The sequence below is a fragment of the Harpia harpyja genome, chromosome 7 (genome assembly GCF_026419915.1).
Source record: "Harpia harpyja isolate bHarHar1 chromosome 7, bHarHar1 primary haplotype, whole genome shotgun sequence".
NCBI lineage: Eukaryota > Metazoa > Chordata > Aves > Accipitriformes > Accipitridae > Harpia > Harpia harpyja.
The window spans coordinates 38,743,652-38,765,391 of record NC_068946.1 but is presented as its reverse complement, the minus strand read 5'-3'; the positions used below and the strand labels follow the sequence as shown (position 1 = coordinate 38,765,391).

The following is a 21,740-nucleotide window of genomic DNA, read 5'->3' as shown; positions in this document are numbered from 1 at the left end:
CCATTTCTTAAATGAAAAACTTACTTACTGAACTCTCTCATACCAGGTTTTTATATTTTACTCTTTAAAATACTTTATAGCAACTTTGCTTACACAACTTAGGCTTAATCCAAAGCCTATGGCAGACCATGGGGAAATTCCCTATGACTTCATTGGACTGTGGATCTGGTAGATGGAAATTTTTCAAAAGTACCTTAGCCATTACTGAGCAAAAGTCTCACTGACTTGGCTTTGTGCTCTTTCGAGCTTAATTGCTTTACAAAATACCCCCTGCACTTCAATCAGAGCATGAGGAGCTCACTGACCTTACTTCAGTGAGTCATTCTAGTAAAGGCATCAGGATGACTCATTGGAGTAAAGGTCTGGCGGGGTAAAACAAACTAAAAGTAGAGTAGGTATAAACCTGCATAGACAACAACTCCTTGTCCTTTGTCCATGTCCTGGATTCCCTGGAAATTTGTCTTTATGGTTGTGTTTGGTGGGGGGGTTTTTTAACATCTTTTCATTTAGAAAACCTTGTCAGTAAACCAAAGCAACACGTCATGCGAGACGTATTCATGTAATACCCAGAGCTCTTTCCAGCACCCAGCCAGAGCAGTAAAACTGTGCTCTGGGCATCAGGTTGGTAACGTTGGTAGCTCTGGATATGTCCAATTTTCCCTTCACATTTGTTTTAGAGTTAGGTGCTTATGTTGCTATTGAAACAAAGCAGATAGTCTTAGATAATAGCTAATAGCTGGGCTCTCACAAAAGGACCGAATATAGCAAACCCCTAGATAAAACTGTGAATGTTGGTATGTGCTAATATTACAGGAAATATCACCAAGTAGTCCTCCTTTTACCAGCTGCAAAACTACGAGGCTCAAATAGACTGCCACTGTGAGAGAAAATTAAACACTGCTGAACACCATGTCATGCTACTTTGAATCCTGGTGTCTGTACTGGGTCATTTGAACATGTCTTGCTGTTGTAAGAGGACATAATATGCACGTTACACCACTGAAAATGAACACATGAACTGTGACAAACTCCAGTTTCTTAGATCTTTGTATCTGTGAGGACTTTAATGGTATTTTAAATCTACTAAGCTGCGAGGCCATCGTTTGGGGACAAATAGTGGACAGTTTAGTGACCTTTAAGCCATTCACAGAGAAACATTTGTCGTTCCCTTGTGTTACCTGTCTTTTTTTAACACATTATTTCTTTATTCTTATTTTCCTGTAAGTGAAAGGACCAAGCACTGAAAAAAAAAAGTGGAATTTTTCTGAAATTTTAAAATCCTGGAAGGACTTTAATCAAATGGCCTGATATCTGTCACAAAGCATTTTAGCCTACAGCTCTGCAATACAAAGTTATGCAGAATTCAGTGCTAAACAAAGCAGGCAGAAATATGCTTACAGAAGAAAATGAGTCATACTTGGAAAGAACATGAGAACTCCTTGTAACAAATATTTTGACAGCTCAGACTTTCTTAACTTGCTTACTTCCATTCTGAAGCTTTTGGATAGCAACACATGGTGAATGGTATTAGCAAACCTTGTGTTTGTACAGCAAGCAAAGACTCGAAAGCACTTTAAAAGCATTAAAAGATTTAGCCTAACTCTACTCTTGGGGGGGGGGCAAATAGTTATTTATTCTTTTTTTGTGGGTAAAGAAACAGAGACACCAGGCATTGAATTACACTGCCGAGAGTATCATGAAAGGTCTGTGACAATCATGGAATTAGATCTTCTGTTTTGCATGTGATTTTTAACCGTAGGTCTACCCTCATTTCCCCCTTCCCAGTCCAAAAAAATTCAGATGTCTACACTTATGTTAAATAAGGTGGTTTTCAGTGTTTCCTGCTTGGGAGATTTTCAATCGTGAAGCAACAAGATTGTTAACCTTTAAGGTTATGTGTAATAAAATGGGCTCCGGGAAATTTTGAGTGTGACATGTTGCTACTTGTACACTTTGTACACCTTGTAACGTATGTGGGATTTTCAGAACCTATGAGCAACTCTGGCGCATGGTACAGGCATGCTGTACCTGAACGAGGACACGACGAGTTCTGGCCCGAAGACAGGAGCACTGCTCCTGCAACCACCTTCCTGCCGCTGCAGGAGGGGAGCAGGCACTGAGCTCAGAACCCCCTCCAATCCCTGCCTGCAGGACGGATGAAACCAGGACCAGCCACACCAACTCAGGAGCCACACCGAGGTCACCACTGACAGCACTGGGAGATGATCTGCTCAAAGCATGCAGCAGCTAAAACGCCAACGATGTTCTGGCCGGCACAAGCAAGGATGCTGAGAACAGGGCAGAGGGCATCATTTTGCCTCTGTATAAACCTTAGTGTGCCCTGTCTCGCGTACTGCAAGCTCTTCTGGACTCCACATCTCGGGAAGGACTCATTGGAGTCAGGAAGCATAAAGAGGTCACCTAAAATTACCAAGGGGATGGAGCAACCAAGGAGAGACTAAAAAGGCTGGGACTGTCCAATTTGGAGAGAAGATTGGGAGGTAGAAGGTGTCTCAGTCACAAAATATTATGAAATTGTGAAAACATGAAGATAAGGTGAATGCAGAGCTGTTATTCAGCAAACCCTGCAACACCAGAACGAAGGTGCGCTCAGTGAAACTTTAAAGCATAGGGAGTAGTTTAAAATGGGAAAAAAGAAAAATGTATCTTGACGCAGTGCAGCTGAACTCCTTTTTGCCGCAGAAGGCAATGGGGACTGAAAACATCAGCAGGTTCAAAAAGGAGAGTAGAAAAAAAATAATCGTGGACAATAGCTACATAAGTAGACAGGCAAGGATGCACTCTCCACCTTTCCAAAGTTCCAGCAAGGCAGAAGGTGCCATGACATGGCAGTTAGAGGAAGCACCATTCTGCGCTTAACACAATGTTACAGCAAAGGCACCAGGAGACAGCACTGGGACAATTATTTTATGTTTTTCCATTACTTACTGGACAACAAAATGGTATTTCAGCTGTTAAATGCAGGAACTTCTGTCTATATGTTAGAGTGCCAGCCTCAGGAAATCCTGATAGGAATCAGATGTGGCTAACAACAGGTAGGACTCCAGAACTGATATCCTGGTGCCACTGGATGTTCAGCACTAGCTTTGCTCATGTAAAGATTTCCCCCATATTTATTACAATTTGTAGACTCCCAAGATTAACCTTAAAGTTCTCGGCTTATTTAATTTTCCATAGGACAGACAATCTTCCGGTATTTTGTATTTCATTTAAAAAAATCATAACTCACCAATTGTATTGCTTTTATAAGAGTTATAAGAGTTAGAAGAATTTTGTTTTCCTTCCTATCATCAAGACCAAAATAATTTTGGGCATAATGATGATCATCTCATTCAGGTGATAGGAGGAAGAGCAGAAAAAAAAAATAAGGAAAGAAACAGAAGCTATTTGCAAAGAGTTATTTGGCATTGTAGCCGGTAGAGCAGGTTTTTAATAAAAAGGGACTGAGATGGAAGAGAGAAATCTATGGTATATTAGCATATATGTAAATTAAGATATCTGTGTAAAGACATGTAAAGCTGTCTAAAAACATTCCCCTGACAGAAGAGAACCAGGCAGCCAGGATGCATTTTACAAACAAATCTCTGAAGAGCAGCGCTGTGTTTATGTTCCCGTCAACTTTACAGTATTTCTTGGTATTATCTAAACAAACACATTCAAGTCTTGGTATTATCTAAACAAACCCATTTTGGCTCCTGTGTTATGCTTTTTAAAAACCTCAGAACAGCCTCACAGGGGCAGCAACAAATTGCTAAAGCAGAGAAGAGCACTGAGTACAGGATAGTGCTTTTTCCCCCAGATATTCCTGCAGAGCAATTGTACATCTGCTGTGGTGACAACTACTGATGGGAAGAGAGTTGAGTCCCTGTCGAGGTATTGAACTGGGAGACCTGAATATCTATATTAAAGAAGGCTTAAGAGTAGGTGTGAAATACAGGACTATGAAGAAGGCAAGACAGATGAGACGCTGCTGTGAATTTAGCATTCCAGCAGTACTAAGGAATGACAAAAGGTTATAGGAATTTTGTTTCTGTGCTCACTTAATCCTCAGAGGGAACAGAACTTTTCCTGTTAAGGTCAGTACCTAAGCATAAAAAATGGTGTTCTTGTAATCAGTGCATCAAAAGAATCAAAGACACTTGTTTTTACCAAATTGCAATCTAATTTTGAAAATATAGACATGCCGGAAGAAAACACATTATAACCATCTTACCTGATATGCAGCAATGATCAACTGGAGAATATTTCCAGAATCCCTCTGTAGTCGTCCAACAGTAGCTCCAGGAATAAGCTTTGCATAGTTCTGAAAGTATAAAAGGAATTTAAAGCGCAAAAAAAAAAGACTAGGTGACAAGGAGCTACCATCTGGAAAAAAACAAAATACATTGAAGCCAACTAAAATAAATAATAGTGACATTTTCAAGGACCCTTGCAGACTCAACAACACACATCTTGTTGAAAAAGTCCTATGAAAAGTGCTAATTTCACTGATAATTAATGGGACATATGTTGCTAAATCACCTCTGTGTGCTTGGAAGTTTGATACTATAGTATTTTTCAGCACTAATTTTTCAAATTTAGAAGGAAGATATATTCTCTCAACAGTTGTGTTTTTCTCTAATAAAAATAACCAAAACCAGATTCAGCTGCTCTACTGCTGCTGTACTATTTGAGAGTCTTAGACCCTACATTCAATAACAGCAGTAGCAACTGAGCATTCTGAATTCCGATTAGCGCGGGCACAGAAGTTAAGAAGTTTAAATTAAGGGCTACAAGAACTTTGAACAAAGGCCCTTAAAAAACTGCTGCTAGTTTATGTTTGATGTAACACCCCACATGTATCCCAGTGGTCTGTGGCTACAATTGAATGTATGTTGATTTTATGTTAATAATATAGTGCCCATTTAACGATTTATTTCAGTGATAATTTTTCTTTTGTTTTTGCATTAAATTGCATTGTGAGACTAACATGACATCTAGCAGCTAGATTTTAAAGATGCTTAATTAAAATTTATCTTGCCTGATTGTTAACTACATGAATTTCTCTTGCTTGTACCCATGCCTTTGGAAAATAGTAAGTGTTCATCATTAAAAAAACACATTGTAGCATTCATTTTCTTTTGCAGTTTATCATATCAATGCTGTTATTTTAATTAAAAAAGAATTCCAGAGAGCTATTAATAAACATGGATAATTTGATACCCCTATATCCCTCTTGTACTTCACATCTCCAAAAGCCCTGTGATTACTTTATATATTATGTATGGAACGCTTATCATTCATTAGATTTCTAAAGTGCTATTGTAAATCAGTGGGATTAACTGCATTTTATGTTACAGCTGGTGACTTTGCATTCCTGAATCCTCCTGTGATTAGTGCTTTCTCAAGGATTCTTAGAATACTGAAACTCTGCATTTTGTACACGTGGACCTTTCGGGAGATAATTATAAGAAAAGACGATAAACCTGGAATTTAAAGTATAGTACCCTTTAATCTGTGGTATGCAAAACAAACAGCAGGGATATACTGTTCTGAAGACTTCGTTTTATCTTTCCTCTTTGAACAAAAATTTTCTGCATGGTGATACAAGGATGACGTTGCAAGCCCAGTCTAAGTGTATATCTCCAGTCCATTGGTTAAACCCTACCTTTTAGCAAATATTTCTGTTTAACCATTAACAAGGTGAGGCAGACTGGTGCTTTTGGAGTGCTAGTATTGTAAAACATCCAAAGGATGTCATGGAATTTAGTCTTTTAGTAAATATTCATTAAAAGGTGAACTGCCATTTTATAGAGATACTCTGATTCATTTTAGTGAAATTTGACAATTATATATGAGTTCGGTGAGGTTATGTCTAACTTTTAGCAGTGTAAATGATAGAAGAATTTTCATCATAAATAGTGTATCATGCCAAATTTATAAAAATCATTTGAAATTCTGTACAAATGTGGAGACTGGAGTATTTTTAGTTCAATTTTCAGCAGTGAAATGCAGTCTGAAAAACCCAATTTTCAAGCTGTATTCTCCTGTGATATAAAAAGAAATCATTTGTCCAAAAAAGAGCAATTTCTGTTTCCAAAGAAGCGCTGCCTAGTCAGGATTAAAGAGGGATACTTTTCCCTTATCTAAGTTTGAATAAATTTTTAAAGAATTCTGCTTGAAAAAAAATAATATCAACAATAAGAACAACTACTTCATGAAACCTTAAAAACCGGTGTTTTCTTTTATACCAAAATAAGATTTACACAGTTTGTCAAAATATCATTCTTATTGCAATATTCACAGACACTTTTTGAGTGAATAGCTTTTCTAGAATAATAACATTGCCTGCTGCTTTGGTAAGAGTCAGCTGAGACTAATGATGTAAAAAGCTAGACATATATGAATATATTTTAGAAGGCCTTTTGGGGGGAAAAAAATAGCCCTTTTTATAAATAATATCAGATAATCAGGGGTCCATGTAAGGAACTTCCTCCCCTCTCTTGCATTTAATTTTGAGTGGTCTTACAAATGTTTCCACGTGACTGCTTTTAAAGTTCTTGTGGTCAGGGAGACCACCAGACCTAAACCTTCCCCCTCTTTTAGATTGCTGTGTAGTAGCTGTTTGGTTGCATGGAAGGATCAAAACTAACACCAGCTATGTTACAAGCATATGTATTCTGTGCTTGTGCAATCCGTAATATTTGTGTTAGATAATAATACACACACATGTAAGTGGATAAACTGAAAATTCAGTTGAAGAGGATCAAGAATATTAAACGACTGAATTATTTGGGGCTAAATTGTTGGGGATTATACGGGGCTAGAAATATAAAATATGTATTTGACAGTCTGAACACTGCACTTAAGAATAATGGAATCTATCAAGTCTATTTAAAGAGGTGCCTCCTAAGTCCTCACAGTCATTTTAATGTATGTTTGTCCCCAAGAAGTGAATTATAAATAGCAATAGTCAATTTTGGGGTCTGATATAATTAGATGCTGAGTTCAAGTAGATTTGAGATGAGATATTTGGGGAGAGGCTTTCCACCTCAAAGGATAATTAAGTTTGGGAGGGTTTTCTGAGGGAGATATTGCAGAATCTCCATTACCGAGGCTTTTAAAAAGAAGTAAAACACCAAGACAAGAGTGGTTTAATGGTGATGCTCAAGTGCCAGTTTAGGGTCCTCTCCCAGCTCTTCCAGGCTACCTGAGCAGTGGCCTTAACACAAGAATAACTCTCATTGTCTTGCTTTGTTCTTTTTACATTCTTAAGCATGGATACCTGGTTATTTCCATTTATATCACAACTTTGAATCACACAGATGAAAACATGACACTATTGTCCTGTTTGCAGGTCCTACATATACCCTTGAAAGTACACTGTAGTGTGGAAAAACTGCACTGTGAGACTTATATATGATTTTTGTACTTGCTTTGACTGATTTTCCACATCACCTACAGGACAGAAAGCAGACCATAACAACTATACCTATCCACATAAGTGACAGAAAGCAGTATTAAAAGATGAAAGCAGCAGATAGAATATATTGAATGGTATTACTATATACCCTACAAGATAGAAGATAGTTGCACTTTTTTTCCTAACAAAGAAAGTAACAAGAACAAACCATTCCCCCTGTTGGGTTAACAATGGCTCGCATTTTTTTGTTAGCTATAAATCGTCATTTAGTGTTCCCAGTGAACAAAGGGTGCCACTTGATAACTTTGATACTGGTATAACACTGACACAGGGATACTGAAATAGAACCCCCCCGATAAGAACACTGTTGGCCAACTCTGAGAGCGACCACCAGCAATTTCAAAGGGAAAATATAATGCCATCAGTAAGAGAAAAGTTTCTTTGGACAAAGTAAGGCTCTGTAAATCAAAGACATACTTCCAAACTACCTCCTAGAACAGCCCCTATTTATGCAGCTGCTATTAAAATCAGGGAAAAGATTTCATTTTTCATTAATTGGGCCCCTACTAAGAAATTGTTGAGCAATAATAAGATTTAGTAAAAGTTTTTTAATGTCAAATTTTAACTAATCTGTGCTATGACTATAGCATCCCACTGCATTTGTAAGTGATTGACTTCTACTATCATTGATCTAAATTTTCACGCTTCAGCTCAGTATTCAATACAGTCTTTTAAAAGCCAGGCAGTCAGTGCTCCAAGATACAGAGTGTTTCCTCCCTTGTCAAGGCTGTAAGCTGAGAATCAGTTTATGAAGGATGTGACTTGTAACTTTGTCAAACACCTGGAGTATTAGTCTTACTCGAGACGCCTCTACGACTGGAATCGGTTGCAGAAGCACTGGGGCATCTTCCCTGGGTTACTCACAGGATAGAAATAGAAAACCATCATACTGGTGAGTACCTCAAGGACCCATCTGCTCTCTCTGCTGTAGCATAGGACCTTTTTCCCTACTCTTTCTTTCCTATTTTCTATGTGGTTATCACACCGGAGGAGCACCTTTCTTCTTAGTCCTTTACTTTTGGCTTTTAATGAGGAATGCTGTGCAAAGGTTTTTCCTTTGGAAAGCCAAGCTTATTGTATCAGGAGGATCACACTTATTGACTCCCTGTCAACCAAACTGAATAAATTTGGAGGCACAATTTCTCTCCCCTTGTCCCCCTTCATGCAGCAGCATGTGGCCAGGCAGCCAAGCTTAGGCTGAAAAACCTCTTATTATCCTCACTGAGTTCTTATGCAGAATTTCTTTTTGTATATGAAGATTTCTTCCCAGCAGCAGGACTGGACAGAAAAGGACATAAGAATTGCCAATATCCTTCTTATTTTATCTCAGAGGGCTTTTGCTCATGTTCACTGCAAAAAGCAGTTAAGCAGCCGTTGGTGGCTTTGCCTCAGCTCACAGCTGGAATTTCCAACAGGCCAAAAGCAGCACAGGGCTTCAGGAGGGCTTTTATCTGTGGAGGATGAAAACAGGTGCCTGCACAGGTGACTGATGGAGCTGCAGGTATGAATGATACTCAATTTATTAATAATATGGATTTTGCATATCCACAACCACTGCTCCTCTGCTCTCCCCTCTCTCCTGGCTCCCATTTCCCATGGCATGACTTCACAGAGCAGGAAATTACTTCACAGAACAGGATCTGCGAGTCCTAATGTCAAAAATTCCTGTAATGAAGTGTTTTCCCTCAGTAGACATGAGGAACGATACATGAGGGAAGAGGACTTTGTCCATCATGATTTGTATTTTTAATCTTGTTGCTAGTTTCCTATTTGTCTCACTGGAAAGAGACATAGAAACAAAGAAAAAATGAATAAAACTCTCAGGTCAGCTGAAAAAAACAACCCCCATGATCTCAGAGTTGAGCATGAAGACAACTGTATTTTTCATAATGTATTCTTGTCTTATAAAAGTAAGAAAAGGCTCAACTGTCCTTCTCTAGCCTTATAAAATACAAAAAGGCTAATCATAGTGATTACATTGAATAGTTTAGCGATGCTCAGTTTGACGATCCTTGACTTAAAATATTAGTGTGATTCAACTTGAAATCCAATTTAAGAGCTACCCAAGAACATCAAAATCAATACATGAAGAAGCTCTTCCTAAGTAAAAGAGACTTCCTCTGATATATAACTTCCTAGCTATTTTTATTACATAAATATCTTGCAGAATTCAGTCCTTAGTACTAGAATTACTCTATCAGCTGTGAGAAGTTGTGAACTTTAAAACAAATAGTGGTGAACTGAACGTTTTAGTTTGCTCACCTCATATATGTGAACTTGCTCATTTGTTACAGCAAAAATTAATAGAACATTGTTTTGCACAAGTTTGTCAATTAATTGTCCAATTGTGGGATACTCCTGCAAGCAAACAGAAGAGAGTCATATCAATCCATTTTTCGTGTGCAACCAGTTGCTAATTATCTCCCATGAAACACACATCCAAATGATCATAATTAACACTGCGTTCTCTGTATAGTATAAACTATAATTAGGCACTACATGTATACAAAATAAAAGATAGTGTATATAATTTCCTCGTGTTGTTTTTAAGGAAACCCCTCTGAGAAACGTACAGTACCAGCCTCCATACTAGGACACTTGGCTCAGTAGCATCTGTGATATATATATATATATAATCCAAAGAATAACACTGCACCAGAGCAACTGGGTATTTGTCCTACACTGAACACCATAGTGTATATATTCGGTATTTTTGAACACTGAATCTTAAGCTAGTAGGTTCTCCTACACGAACAGTGTCCTACAAATTCCTGAACTCCTCCTGAATACACACCCTTACAGGGAAAGGAAGGAAATACTAGTCAGTCCCGTTCTATGTGTTTTCCTGGTGAGCAGGAAAAAGATTTGTGCTTTCTTTTTTCCTAGTTATAATCTGTCCTAACTCTATACTAACACACTGTTCTCTTTCTACTGAAATGTGCAATTAGAAATAAAATACATTACATGAATTATCTGGATTCCCCAACTTTTACACATTTCAGTGATAAAGGTATACTTTCATTAATTTTCTAAGTTGCTCATGTTAGTCTTTAAATTTCCAGAATGCGAGAGTTGTACAAAATTCATAGTAAATTACCAGAACAGTTGACATGGAATATTCATTATTGTGGTCCAAATGACAGTCCCCATCATTAGGAATAACAATCCCTGCCAGTTTACTGTCCATCCCAAAATGGGAATCCGCATCACTCACAAACACCAGCAAATGTAGAGAATCATTCCTCCATCCAATTTTTTCCTGTCATTTAAAATACATTAGTTTAGCAGGCTGTATTGCACTTACAGTATAGAAAAGCAGCAAAAGATTTGGAGAACAGCATGTCAAAATAAATGAAGGGAATAATTTTCAAGGGAGTGTCAAAAACATCACAACATCTCTTAAGAGATGATGTTCATTGCATTGTCTTTGGCTAACATTTGGTCTCCCCGTTCCTGTGTTTAATAACATGGGCTGGCCATGTTCATGTCAATCTGCTTACTACTCTAAACATAGTTAACAGAAAAATATTTAAAGAAAAAACAATCAAGAAGACAGACCCAGTAATTATACAGTTGGGGTTTTTCTATCCCTGGCAATTAGAAGAAACACTAAAATATTGCAATATGCATGTTTTACTTGATACAGCCAAAAGTATTTTCACACAAATCTAATGAGGCTCTTGGACTGCATTAAAAAATCTTGAAAAATAATGATCTGCTGCTTTGAAATACAACCATATAACACTAGAAGTGGTAAATATACAGAATAATTAATATTATACCTAGAAGTTTCAAGTACCTTGCAAACAGCTGCCTGCATAATTGCATCGAATCCTCCCTCTGGAGTGTCTATATTAGCAGAGATTCGCTGTCCTTTCACAATTTCATTGAATTTTTCAGCATCATTTGTTAGTGGCAAAACATGTTTGTATCCAAAGGTGGGTAAGCACTCGTATGGTACACTTCTACAAGATAAGTGAGACAGTTTATGGATAATACAGAATGAAAAATCACTACAATGGCAACTTTGCAGGCCTGCCTGGATTCGCTTTTGGTTATGTATCTCTCTTCTGTGTCTGAGACAGATGTCGTGAAAAATGTAAGATAATCAAAGAGCATCCAGTGAGGTGGGCAATGCAAACACATCTGCGTAAAGCCTGGGAAACGCCTCCTAGAGCAGAGTAATTCAGCCGGTTAACAAAAGCGCAGTCCTTGCCGTGCTCCCTGCTGCGCCTTGTTTTCATACTCAGAAGCACATTAAGATCTGTAGTCCCTTAATGACATTCAGAGAGCACCACCAAGCTGCTGCAGTCCTGCTTCAGGCTGCAGAGCACAGCTTCTCCTCCACGTAGGTTAGGAAAGGGCTAGGGCAGCCTGGGTTTGGGGGATACTGCTAGACCTTAAGGGAGAAAAAAACCCAGGAAAACAACACTGATCGGTAAATGAAACTGCTATTCTGTGTTGGGTTTGAGTTTGCACCTGCTTAGTATAGCAATGTCATAAAATTCTTATATATATATGTATATTCTAGCAAATTAAAGAAAAATACATAATTATTCCGCATGCCTGTTAACCCCTTAAGCACATCTGTAATTAGCAGCAAAAGCTAAAAAATGAATCACTCCCAGATTCCTCTCTCCAAATAACATAAGACTCAACAGAGTAATGATCAGAGTGCAAAACTAAAAGAAACAAATCTTGTTTCCCAGCCTGACTCATTTACAGCTGGAAGAGGGCAGAGGTTCCAGTGAGGCTGCTGAATTGAATTTTATCCTAAAGATTAATATTATGATTTAATGTTGGCATGCAGACAGATGTACGTATTTTCCCTGCCTACCTGCAAGGGTTGTTTATTTCTGCAGCTGTAGTTTTGATAAATGGTGAAACTGGTTTTTCAACAAAAGATCCAAACCCCAGTCTGAAGTTGCTTGTCAGTTTTGACATTTCTTTAGAAAGAGTTGAACCCAGTTCTTTGATTGTATTCAGATCATCATCCATGGAGGCGGAAAGATCCATGAGGTAATAGAGATCAATTGGATAATCTTCAGTTTGGCGGACCTTGATCTGTATTGTTTCTTCATGTCCTATTAAGGTCATGGGAAAATGGGATACATATTAGCACTTCTACACAGAAGTTATGAGTAATGCCAATCTCTTCATAAACTTACATATATGGTGAAAATTATCTAGTATTTTAAACCACCAGTAGAATTAACAAAATAGCTTCAGAAATTCTCTGTCAACAAAAATCTCAAACAGGGGTCTGAAAGATTAAAAGCAGTTCTAGTTCTTCTTTTCTAAACTATTCTTCAGTAGAGCCATAAACAGAGAGTTACAACTGATTGCTATAATTTGAAAAAATATGATAAATTCATTTCAGCAATATGCAGCTTTAGAAAATTTAGATATGAAGCTAATTAAAACTAAAGGTAGCACTTATGGGACATACCATGTACTTTAGAAATTTAAAGAAAACCAGAGTGTACACACAGGTTTTATTCTCAGTTCCAACAACAATATGACCTAACTGGGTGTCTTGTATGTTTCTTTATTCCAAATTTTCTCCAGGAAAAATTCATATCTCAAGGACCCCAAAGTAAGTCTAGAGTGTTTCCATAAATGTCACTGGTACCTCGTAAATCCTCAAAGCAAGATTTTATGCTGCCTCTGAGATACGCTGTTTGCCAGACCTGCAGGGGAGAGGCATAGGAGTAGGGCTGGGGTTCCATTCTCTCCCTGCCACCTCAATAGCAAGAGAATAAAAGAACTAAAAAAATATATCCTTACTTTTATGATGTACCCTGCACTTCTGAAAGTATTTTGAACTCAGTCAAACCTAGTTTTCATCTGATGCATCAACAAATAATTTTGGACTCAACACAGGTTTTTTATCTTGATTCTATTAAGATTTTTTTAGACCATTCAGTCTGAGAAGCTTCAGTATATCAAATTGGCTGAAAAAAAACATCCCCACATCTATGAACTGAGTGACTTACCTGGTCGCAGCCTTAGAGTTAATTTTTGAGGAGAAATCTGTGTGACATCAGAATTGTTCTTCTGGGTCACTAGTGTTAGGGGCTTGTTTCTGTGAATTTCTACTTCTGAAACGGGAAATTCAATCAAATTCAACTGGCATCCTTTTGACAAAAGGTTTTCTGGGGTATCACACCTCCCATGAATTCCAGCTGAGTCTGTGTAATTCTAAAGCAAACGGGAGAAGGAAGGGATGAGTTAAATGTATTTACTGACCAGCCACCAGCACCTGGCTGATGAAAGGTCATTCCCATGCAGGGAACAGAAGAAAAGGTGCAAGTTAGTGCAAACTAGTGCAGAAAGAGATCTAGGAGGCACAGAAATCTAAATTTGCCCTTCATGGATCATGTCACACAGGTGTATAATTAATGTAACTTACACCGATTTGGTATCCTGGGAGAAACTGCTCTATTGTTGGGGAATGGGAATTGTGCCACTCACTGCATTTGGCTTCTCGCAGTACTGGGAATGATAACACAAAACCCCTATGAGCCCCTGGTTTTTCTATTACAGGATTATGCCGCAAATTCATCAATCTTTCCTAAACAGTTTTGAACTGCTGATGGAACAACATCATTTAACAACAGAATAGGTCTCGTAGATAATAAACTCCTACAAATTTTGTGACAAACTGATGGTGCAGTACCCAGTGTTCACTGCTTTTTTCTGACCTACTCTTTCTCCTCAACACTTATTTAATGTGTTCCCTAAAGCAGGTAGCAATTCCTTGTTACTCTGCCTGGTGCCCAGCAAGCACCCCAGCCTCCCTCCCTCGGTCCCCAGCACCAGTGGGGCTCCTGGCATGCCCATGTCTTTCTGGTTATGTTTGTCCCAGTGTCCTACCTGACCTTCTCCCATCCAGAGGAAATCACAAGCCTACCAGTATCAGTTGGATAGCTTGCAGTTTATTTTTGTTACTCATTTCAAAGCACTTGATATGCATTCCTTTCCACAACACTGATGCAGGGTAGGTACTATCCCCCCGTAGCCGTGAAGTTAATGGTTAGTTTCACAAAGAGGCTTCTGTGCCTTATTGCCATTTCCTAGAGCTATGTCTAGAGTTTAGATCCTCAAAATCAGGCAGCTGCCTCCTGAACTGGAAACTGCTCTGGCCTGCAAGACCTTTTCACCAAAACCTGGGCAATGCCTGGCAGAACCGGCACCAAAACATTCAATTCCTGGCTGATGGTCATGGGCCCATACCACGGGGCTGCCCTTTTCTCCTGGATTTGGACAAGCAACCTGGGGTTCAGCCATTAAGCCACAAATATTCTCTGAATCCAGTCACTGAAAAACTTTCCATCCAAAGCAAACCAGATTTACTTTAAACCTATTAAAACCAGAATTGGGACCCTTCTTTCCACCAAAATGTCACCCTTCATGCCTGAAAGTTATCAGTGATTTTATGCAGTTTGGTGGAAGCCATGTTGAGACACCTGATGGGAACAGTGGTTTATTATTCTTCAGACCAAATCTGATGTCTTTGCTCAGGCGAAGCTCTCGCCAACTGCTTCTTGAATACAGTGCACATAAAGATCACGTACCATTATAAAACTTTCACAGGGAGATCCATATCATCTCCTTTAGTTACACACTTTGAGTTGCTGGCTTTTCAAAACATGTGTGAAGAGGCAAACTCATATTTCAAATACAATTACAAGTTGTGTTTTTATCCTACAGAAAACAGTGGTTTCTTTGGAGGCACTTGTGTTTACTCTGACACTAAAGCTGCTACGTCTTTTACACTCTTGATGTATTGTTCTGTAGCAAACAAGTGAATGAGCCTCTGAACAAAGAAAAAAATCATTTTTACTACTCTGAAGTTTTCAATAGTTCCACAGTTGTGTTTTTTTTTAAATCAATAAATTGTGTTTCATTTTTGCTTTCTGAAAATACATGGCAGTAGTCAAAATTACATGATCAAATTTCATTTCAAGAAAATCCTGTTTTGGTTGTTAAGTACAAACATAAAAACTACTGCAAACACACTAATATGGGTGGGGTTTTTTTCCCATAGTAACATTTTTTGCAAACTGCTATATTATTTTTAGCAAACTTATTTTTAAAAAAAGTGCTGTTTGGTCTTTGTCAGCTACTTCATAAAGCAGCATGTTAGTCCCATCTTAGGTATCATTTTGCTATTCAAAAAAGCAAGAAATACTTTTAACAGCAAAGGTGTAAATCAGAAACTATCATGAAAAAGACTTATTTTATTTCTCTATTATTTCTGGCAAGTTTTTAACTGTGATAGCTGACTATCTTGCTAACATTAATGAACTAAGACCTAGAATATTTACTGTGAAGTAGGGAGATATTATTTAGCATCATTTACCAGTGAAAGTTTTAAAAGCAAAGATGTTAAGTGACTTGCCCAGGGTTACACAGAAAGTCTGCAACAGATATATAGGAAACAAATCCAGATTTTTTTTTTTTTAAGCCCAATGTTTTAGCCAAAACACACCTATATCATACAAATTATAAAACTGACACTATCATCATACTTAAAATCAACCACAGATTAACCATTTGTATATGCAAACTGACTGGAGCACCTTCTGTTTACACTGTCTGGCTTGGCATGTAATATGTAAGATGCAGTCTGGTCTCTGACTTGATGTCTGGTGCTTCATCATCAGCACTGTGGGTGAGTCAGCCCTCAGGCTGATGACCTGAGCCCCTCTAATAACACTGCCTTACATGAGGAAGATTGGTTTTTTAAAAAATAACAATGAATAATAAAGTCTAGATTGAATTCCACTTTTGATCCCCAGGAAGTCTTCACTAAGCGCTTGCATGCATTACAAAACCACGGGCTGACCCAATTAAGTCAATACTTCATCACTCAGAGCTACTACAAACACTTCAAGTCTTACTTTGAAATTTTTTTGTATCATTTACTCTACCTCTTGAAAACACCAAGCGCAGTGTGGTCCAGAAAGCAAACAATCTTCACAAGTCACTGCACTTTCCTGAGAACAGGTCCCTAAATTTAAATCCAAGAAGATAAAAGACTATTAATAATGTGTTTAATCATTCAATTTATGAAAAATCTTGTCATTTAGAGAATGTTGGAGGTGAAAAATGCACACATTTAGCCATATTTAGGATTATTGATAGAATTCCTTCATAATGGTATTTCTATTGGTAGAAGATTAACTCTCTAATAAAAATTCAAATCCCACAATTGCTGCCAATTAACATACTTACTTTTGCATGCTTTATGGATGGCATTCACTGAGAACACGTTACTTGTTTTCTCCAGCGCACCTGATAAAGTGTTATGTGTGTTTCTGGTATGGTGCAGGTAAGACATTTCCAACATAATCAGGGATGTTAAAAGAACAGATTTACGTTCACTCTATATGCTTAAAATTGCTTCACTCAGGTCTGTAGATACCTGATATGATTTTAATTTATTGTGCACGTACCAGCAAAACACTCAGTCACATGTATAGTATTAAGTTTCTGAGCAGATCAAACAGTGATTAGTATAATCAAAATTGCTCAAACACCCATTTGTCTCATACATGTTGTGCTATGTAATGACCACATGAATCTTACATGAATTTGCAGGGTAGCCCTACAGCAGTCTGTCAAAAAAAAAAAGTCATCAGACAGAAAGGAATGATTAAATACAGAAGACAGAAAGCTATTTCATGTCAACTTCAAGCAAGAAACAATGCAAAAATGGTTTTGAAATGGATCTCCCTACCCCTGACCCTTACCTTGCACATAGTTATTTCTTTGCAGAAAGAGGAAACAGAGGCAAAGCAATTCAATCCCCATTCGTTTTCAGTGCTGGCTGCGTGACAAAAAAATATTAGCGTGTTAATTATCATCCGCGTAAAGGTAGAATGTCGTAAAAATCATACATTCCTGGAGGGTATGTTTTCAGATGTCACCTACACCGGATTGCGAGGAAACTTCAACCCTACCAGGACAGACCATGAGTAAAAGTGAAAACAAGGGCTACCTGGGCAGGTAAAGAGAACAAGCTGTGCATAAAGTAACGTGAACATGGTTATCACTTCCTTGTTTTCCTGGACTCCTTATAAGGTATAAGGGGAAAATTCATTCAGGTGAAGATTTCTGTCAATCCCAGTCACTCTGGGTCCTAGAGCAACCCAGCCAAGAGAGCGGGATTTCATATCTACAGCAACTCTTAAAAGGCTCCTCTAAAATAATGCCTTTAATTGTTCCCTGAGGGAGTGTGTTAGGTAGATGGATCATTACGATTGCCAAGTGACTATACCTGGAGAGATGTAAAAATCCCATTTTTTCAGATTTCCTGATGTGGAGGGAAACTTGTAAAGGCAACTGTGAAAAAAAACCAAAAAGCAATGACTTATTATAATCGAGGAACTGGCTTCAGCAATTCAAGATACATTTATTTTATTAACATTGCAAACTGAGAAGGAAATGCTGCAGTTGTGCATTTTATTAATGTGTAGAAGTAGGAATAATTGCACTCCCAGTTCTGCAACTGACTTGGAAAAAAAATCATGTCAGCTTTAACTCTCTGTAATAAGTGGCCAAATATTCTACCAATATAACAAGTCGTCGCTATCTCTTCCCCCCCTCCCCAACCTGGAATGAAGGCAAAATATGCATTTCTTACAACCTTATTAAAAGGAAATAAAAATTCTTATTTGTAGATTTCATCTCTTCCCATCTTTTATGCTCTGCTATTGTCTGTTTTGAAAATGATTTGTTGAGGACAAGCCCTCTCTTATCATAAGGGTTTGCAACAGACTCTACACAGTGCAGCATAAAATTATAATTTCATCAGTTGTGTTGCTGGCCTGAAAACACGTATCCTTTTTTTCTGCAGTCAGAAATCCTACCAAAGTTAGCTGATAAGGACTAGGTTGCTCTCACCAAGAGAACTGGCAGGATCAGACCTCCCTTTTCAGGCTGGTGGTAGCTGCAATCTTGGGGCAGGATGTGACAGTAGGGATGGGTCTATACTAGTTAAACTCGACATGCCTGGAAACATTCCTGGGCATTGAGGCCAACTGGCACAGAAAGACCGGAGTTTATGCTTGCAAATTGCCTATTGGGACCACTCTAGCAACCAAATTGTGTCCAGAAATTGTTTGCAGAGAGTGTTAATTGGAAGAGGTCAAATTCATGCCAGGGAGCATTTTAACAGTTTAATAGCAAAGACAATCTCATTCTAGTGCCTGGAAATATTCACAGGCGCATCCGATTTTACTAGTATTTACACAGTCTATGGGTAGTTTCATAGCAGCTCAAGCTGAATTACGTCAAGCCTACCTTTGCTCTGCCCTTGTGTTCCCACCCCTTCGCTCCTACCAGTACTCATGTCCAAACAAAGAGTGAGCTGATTCAAACTGGTCCAGTTAAAATCCAGTCACCTTCCGTGGGGAAGGCGGCAGGCTACTTTTCACCTGGGTGGGTCCCTTGAACTGTGTGGCTGCCCAGTCCGGAGTGAGTGCCGAGGAAAGACAGGCAGAGTTGGCAGGAAAGGTGGGAATACATTAGGCTGAATTTAGCCCAGCTTAAGCTGCTGTGGAACTGCATCTTAATGTTTCTATTTACAACAACATTCCTAAGCCTCCTTCAACTGCTTTCTATACCTTGGAGCGTCCTTTGTAAGGCATTTGTTCAGCTACAGCAATTTCCTGTGGCATGAAAAAAGCATCGATTAGATTATGTTCCCTCAGCTGGTGAAGACGCAACCCTGTGAGGACACTGTCTGTAACTACGTAAGGTCACAAAGAAGTGGACTCAAAATGTTTGCTCATACTAAGAAAAAAATCCTCCTGTAAGTGCCATCCAAAACATCTCATTTCCCTGTTTTTAATTTATATTTGTGTACATGTCCTTTAATATCGTTGCTATCTCTACAGCCTTGCGGAGCTCCAAAACCCAGTGCTTTCCCTTTCCATGTAGAAGGTCACTTTGTAGCTCTAACTAGCACCTGGTAATATATCAATGCTTCAAAGCATGTGCTCAAAGGACTTGGTGGCAGTCCTTCAGCCACCAAAATGTATCAGACACCAGCAGCGTCCCAGATTAAGGACCAGCCAGCTGAACAGCTGGCAATTAGCAAATGCTTACTCTTAGATTCAAGATATCAAACTTTTTAGTGTAGAGAGAATGAATAATATAGCCTACATAAAACTTACAAATTCTGTTTGATATTATCAGCTCCCCATTTGCTTGTGTGGTAATATTTTATATAGGTGTTGGCAAGGACAGCATGACTGGAGGCTAAGTGCCTGCCTCTGAATGGGATGGCTGCCAAAGACTATCTGAGTAAGGTCTTACCTGAATAAAATAACTAAGTTTCTGCAAATTATTAAGAACAGACCTCCCCAGATTGTCTGGAGAGAACAGAGAAAGAAAAGAGAATAGCAGAACAAACAACAACAAAAACACACAGAAAAAAAAAAGAGAAAAATCAAGGTCGGTTTTGATTTTTAAAAACTCACACAATGAGAAGCTCACAAGACTGGACGGAGCAGGAATAAAAAACTCACTGACAGGGCACAGGAGGTTAAGAGAGGTCCAGGAAGGGAGACAGCACATACCAAGAGTAGATCTTGGGCAAGGCAAGAAAACCCAGGCAGGAAGCTGATTCTTGTTTTGAAACATCACCTAATATCTTGTGTAGTATCTAAAGGTAAGTTGACCGGGAAATTCCTTTACTAATTTCATGCTTTATTGGCTTTAACTATCACACATGTTAGAAGAGCCAAATCACAACCCGGAGTAGCCACACAGATGTGGGGAGGATGTGTAAAAGCCTTTGGGGTCCTGACATTGCTTGGTTTGACTTCTTTACAAGGTTTGTAAGACCGAGACTTGTTTCGTTCACCCAAATTAGAGGCATCAATTCAATGAGATGTAACAAAAAGATAGTTTATAGTACAGACAGAATACAATTATTATTGTTTTCATCAGCCACTACATACTCATTTTGCAGCAAATCCTGGTCTCAGTTAAATCAAGGTTACGGTTTTATAATGACACATCAGAACAGAAAACAGCTGTTTATCTTTCAGTATGGGCAATGCTGAACAATGCAAGTCTGTTGTTCTTTAAAAGATAATAAAATTTGTATAGGATAAAATCTTTAGTGCATTTTCCCCCATACCTGGCACTTACAATACACAAAGATAGCACAGGAAGATAGTCTGTTCATCCAATCAACCTTTAAAAAATTCACTGGCAAGTAACAAACGTTGAATATTGAGGTACAGAAAGAAAGAAAGCTAATGTTGGGGACAGGGAATAAGAGATAAACTAAAAAACATTAGACTCAAGTTGCATTTCATTAATAATAGTGGGGGTTTTTTATCTAGAACAATGCTGTATCTTTTCCGGCACACTGAGCTGAATCCACAATTCAGCCTGGGGATGGGTCTGTAAAGGTTCCAGAATGGGAAGTGTTTGCCTACAGAAGCATGCCTCACCATTGGCTCATTCAAATCTAAAAATTACTTCATTTTAGAAAAAATACCAGCCTCTCCTTGAAATAGGGTATGAACTGATGTAGCAGAATTACACATACAGAGAGACCAGCCCAAGGGAAAACAACAATTAGTTCGTTTTGTGCTAGACAAAACCTGGAAGAGGAGGCATGTTAGCTCCAGTGAAAGCTTATCAGTCAACGTAAGAGATCGGCATGTCCAAAGCTCATCAGAGCAAGGAAAATCTCTTTTAATTAGGAGCTGGAGAGCTATCCATATGGAAGAGGAATTCTTGTAAGTGATCTCTTGGCCCCACACACAACCCAGCTCTTATTTCCCAATGTTCTTCTCATACCCACTCTCACCCTGAAAGCCTGGAAGAATACAGAGCAATTTAAAGTCTGAATGTCCCACAGGCTGAGACAGTTCTCTGAATATTTACAAAGGTGGGGAGAAGTGTCTCCTGCACTTCAGAAAACATTTTTCTCTTTTTGCCCTTCACCAGAGAGTTTTGTGGGACTGGAAGCAGTGAGGTGGGGTCTCCTTTCTCTACATCATATACAGTGGCATTCACCTCCTCAATGCATCTGTAAGAGCCAAAGGACTACACTCTTTAAATCAGAGACAGGTTGCTTTACATTTGAAACATCTGGTGACTTTATTCTCTCCCTGGCTGGCTTCCAAATCAAACCTGCCTAGAAAGCTCCTGACTATCTCTAATGGGGAATCAAAGCAGACTTTAAAAGTTTTGGTCAAACTTTTTAACCCAAAAGATAGCAACTGAA

The 21,740-nt window shown here is 38.5% G+C and overlaps 1 protein-coding gene across 2 annotated transcripts in view; it reads right to left on the bottom strand.

Annotated features, from left to right (window-relative positions):
- ITGB6 (integrin subunit beta 6) overlaps positions 1–17,794 on the bottom strand; it is a 35,906-nt gene extending 18,112 nt beyond the window's left edge. Inside the window, exons 1-9 of one of the 2 annotated variants that reach the window (XM_052793321.1) lie at positions 17,769–17,794; positions 17,242–17,318; positions 16,420–16,499; positions 13,480–13,684; positions 12,321–12,567; positions 11,283–11,448; positions 10,581–10,742; positions 9,746–9,841; positions 4,235–4,324 (exon numbers count right to left, since the gene is read on the bottom strand). In XM_052793321.1, coding sequence (XP_052649281.1) covers positions 4,235–4,324; positions 9,746–9,841; positions 10,581–10,742; positions 11,283–11,448; positions 12,321–12,567; positions 13,480–13,684; positions 16,420–16,499; positions 17,242–17,302 — 1,107 coding nt within the window. In that variant the 5' untranslated portion in view covers positions 17,303–17,318; positions 17,769–17,794. Of the gene's footprint in view, positions 1–4,234; positions 4,325–9,745; positions 9,842–10,580; positions 10,743–11,282; positions 11,449–12,320; positions 12,568–13,479; positions 13,685–16,419; positions 16,500–17,241; positions 17,447–17,768 lie in introns of those variants that run through there. The other variant, XM_052793320.1, reaches the window with a different exon arrangement.
- Positions 17,795–21,740: the final 3,946 nt, after the last annotated feature.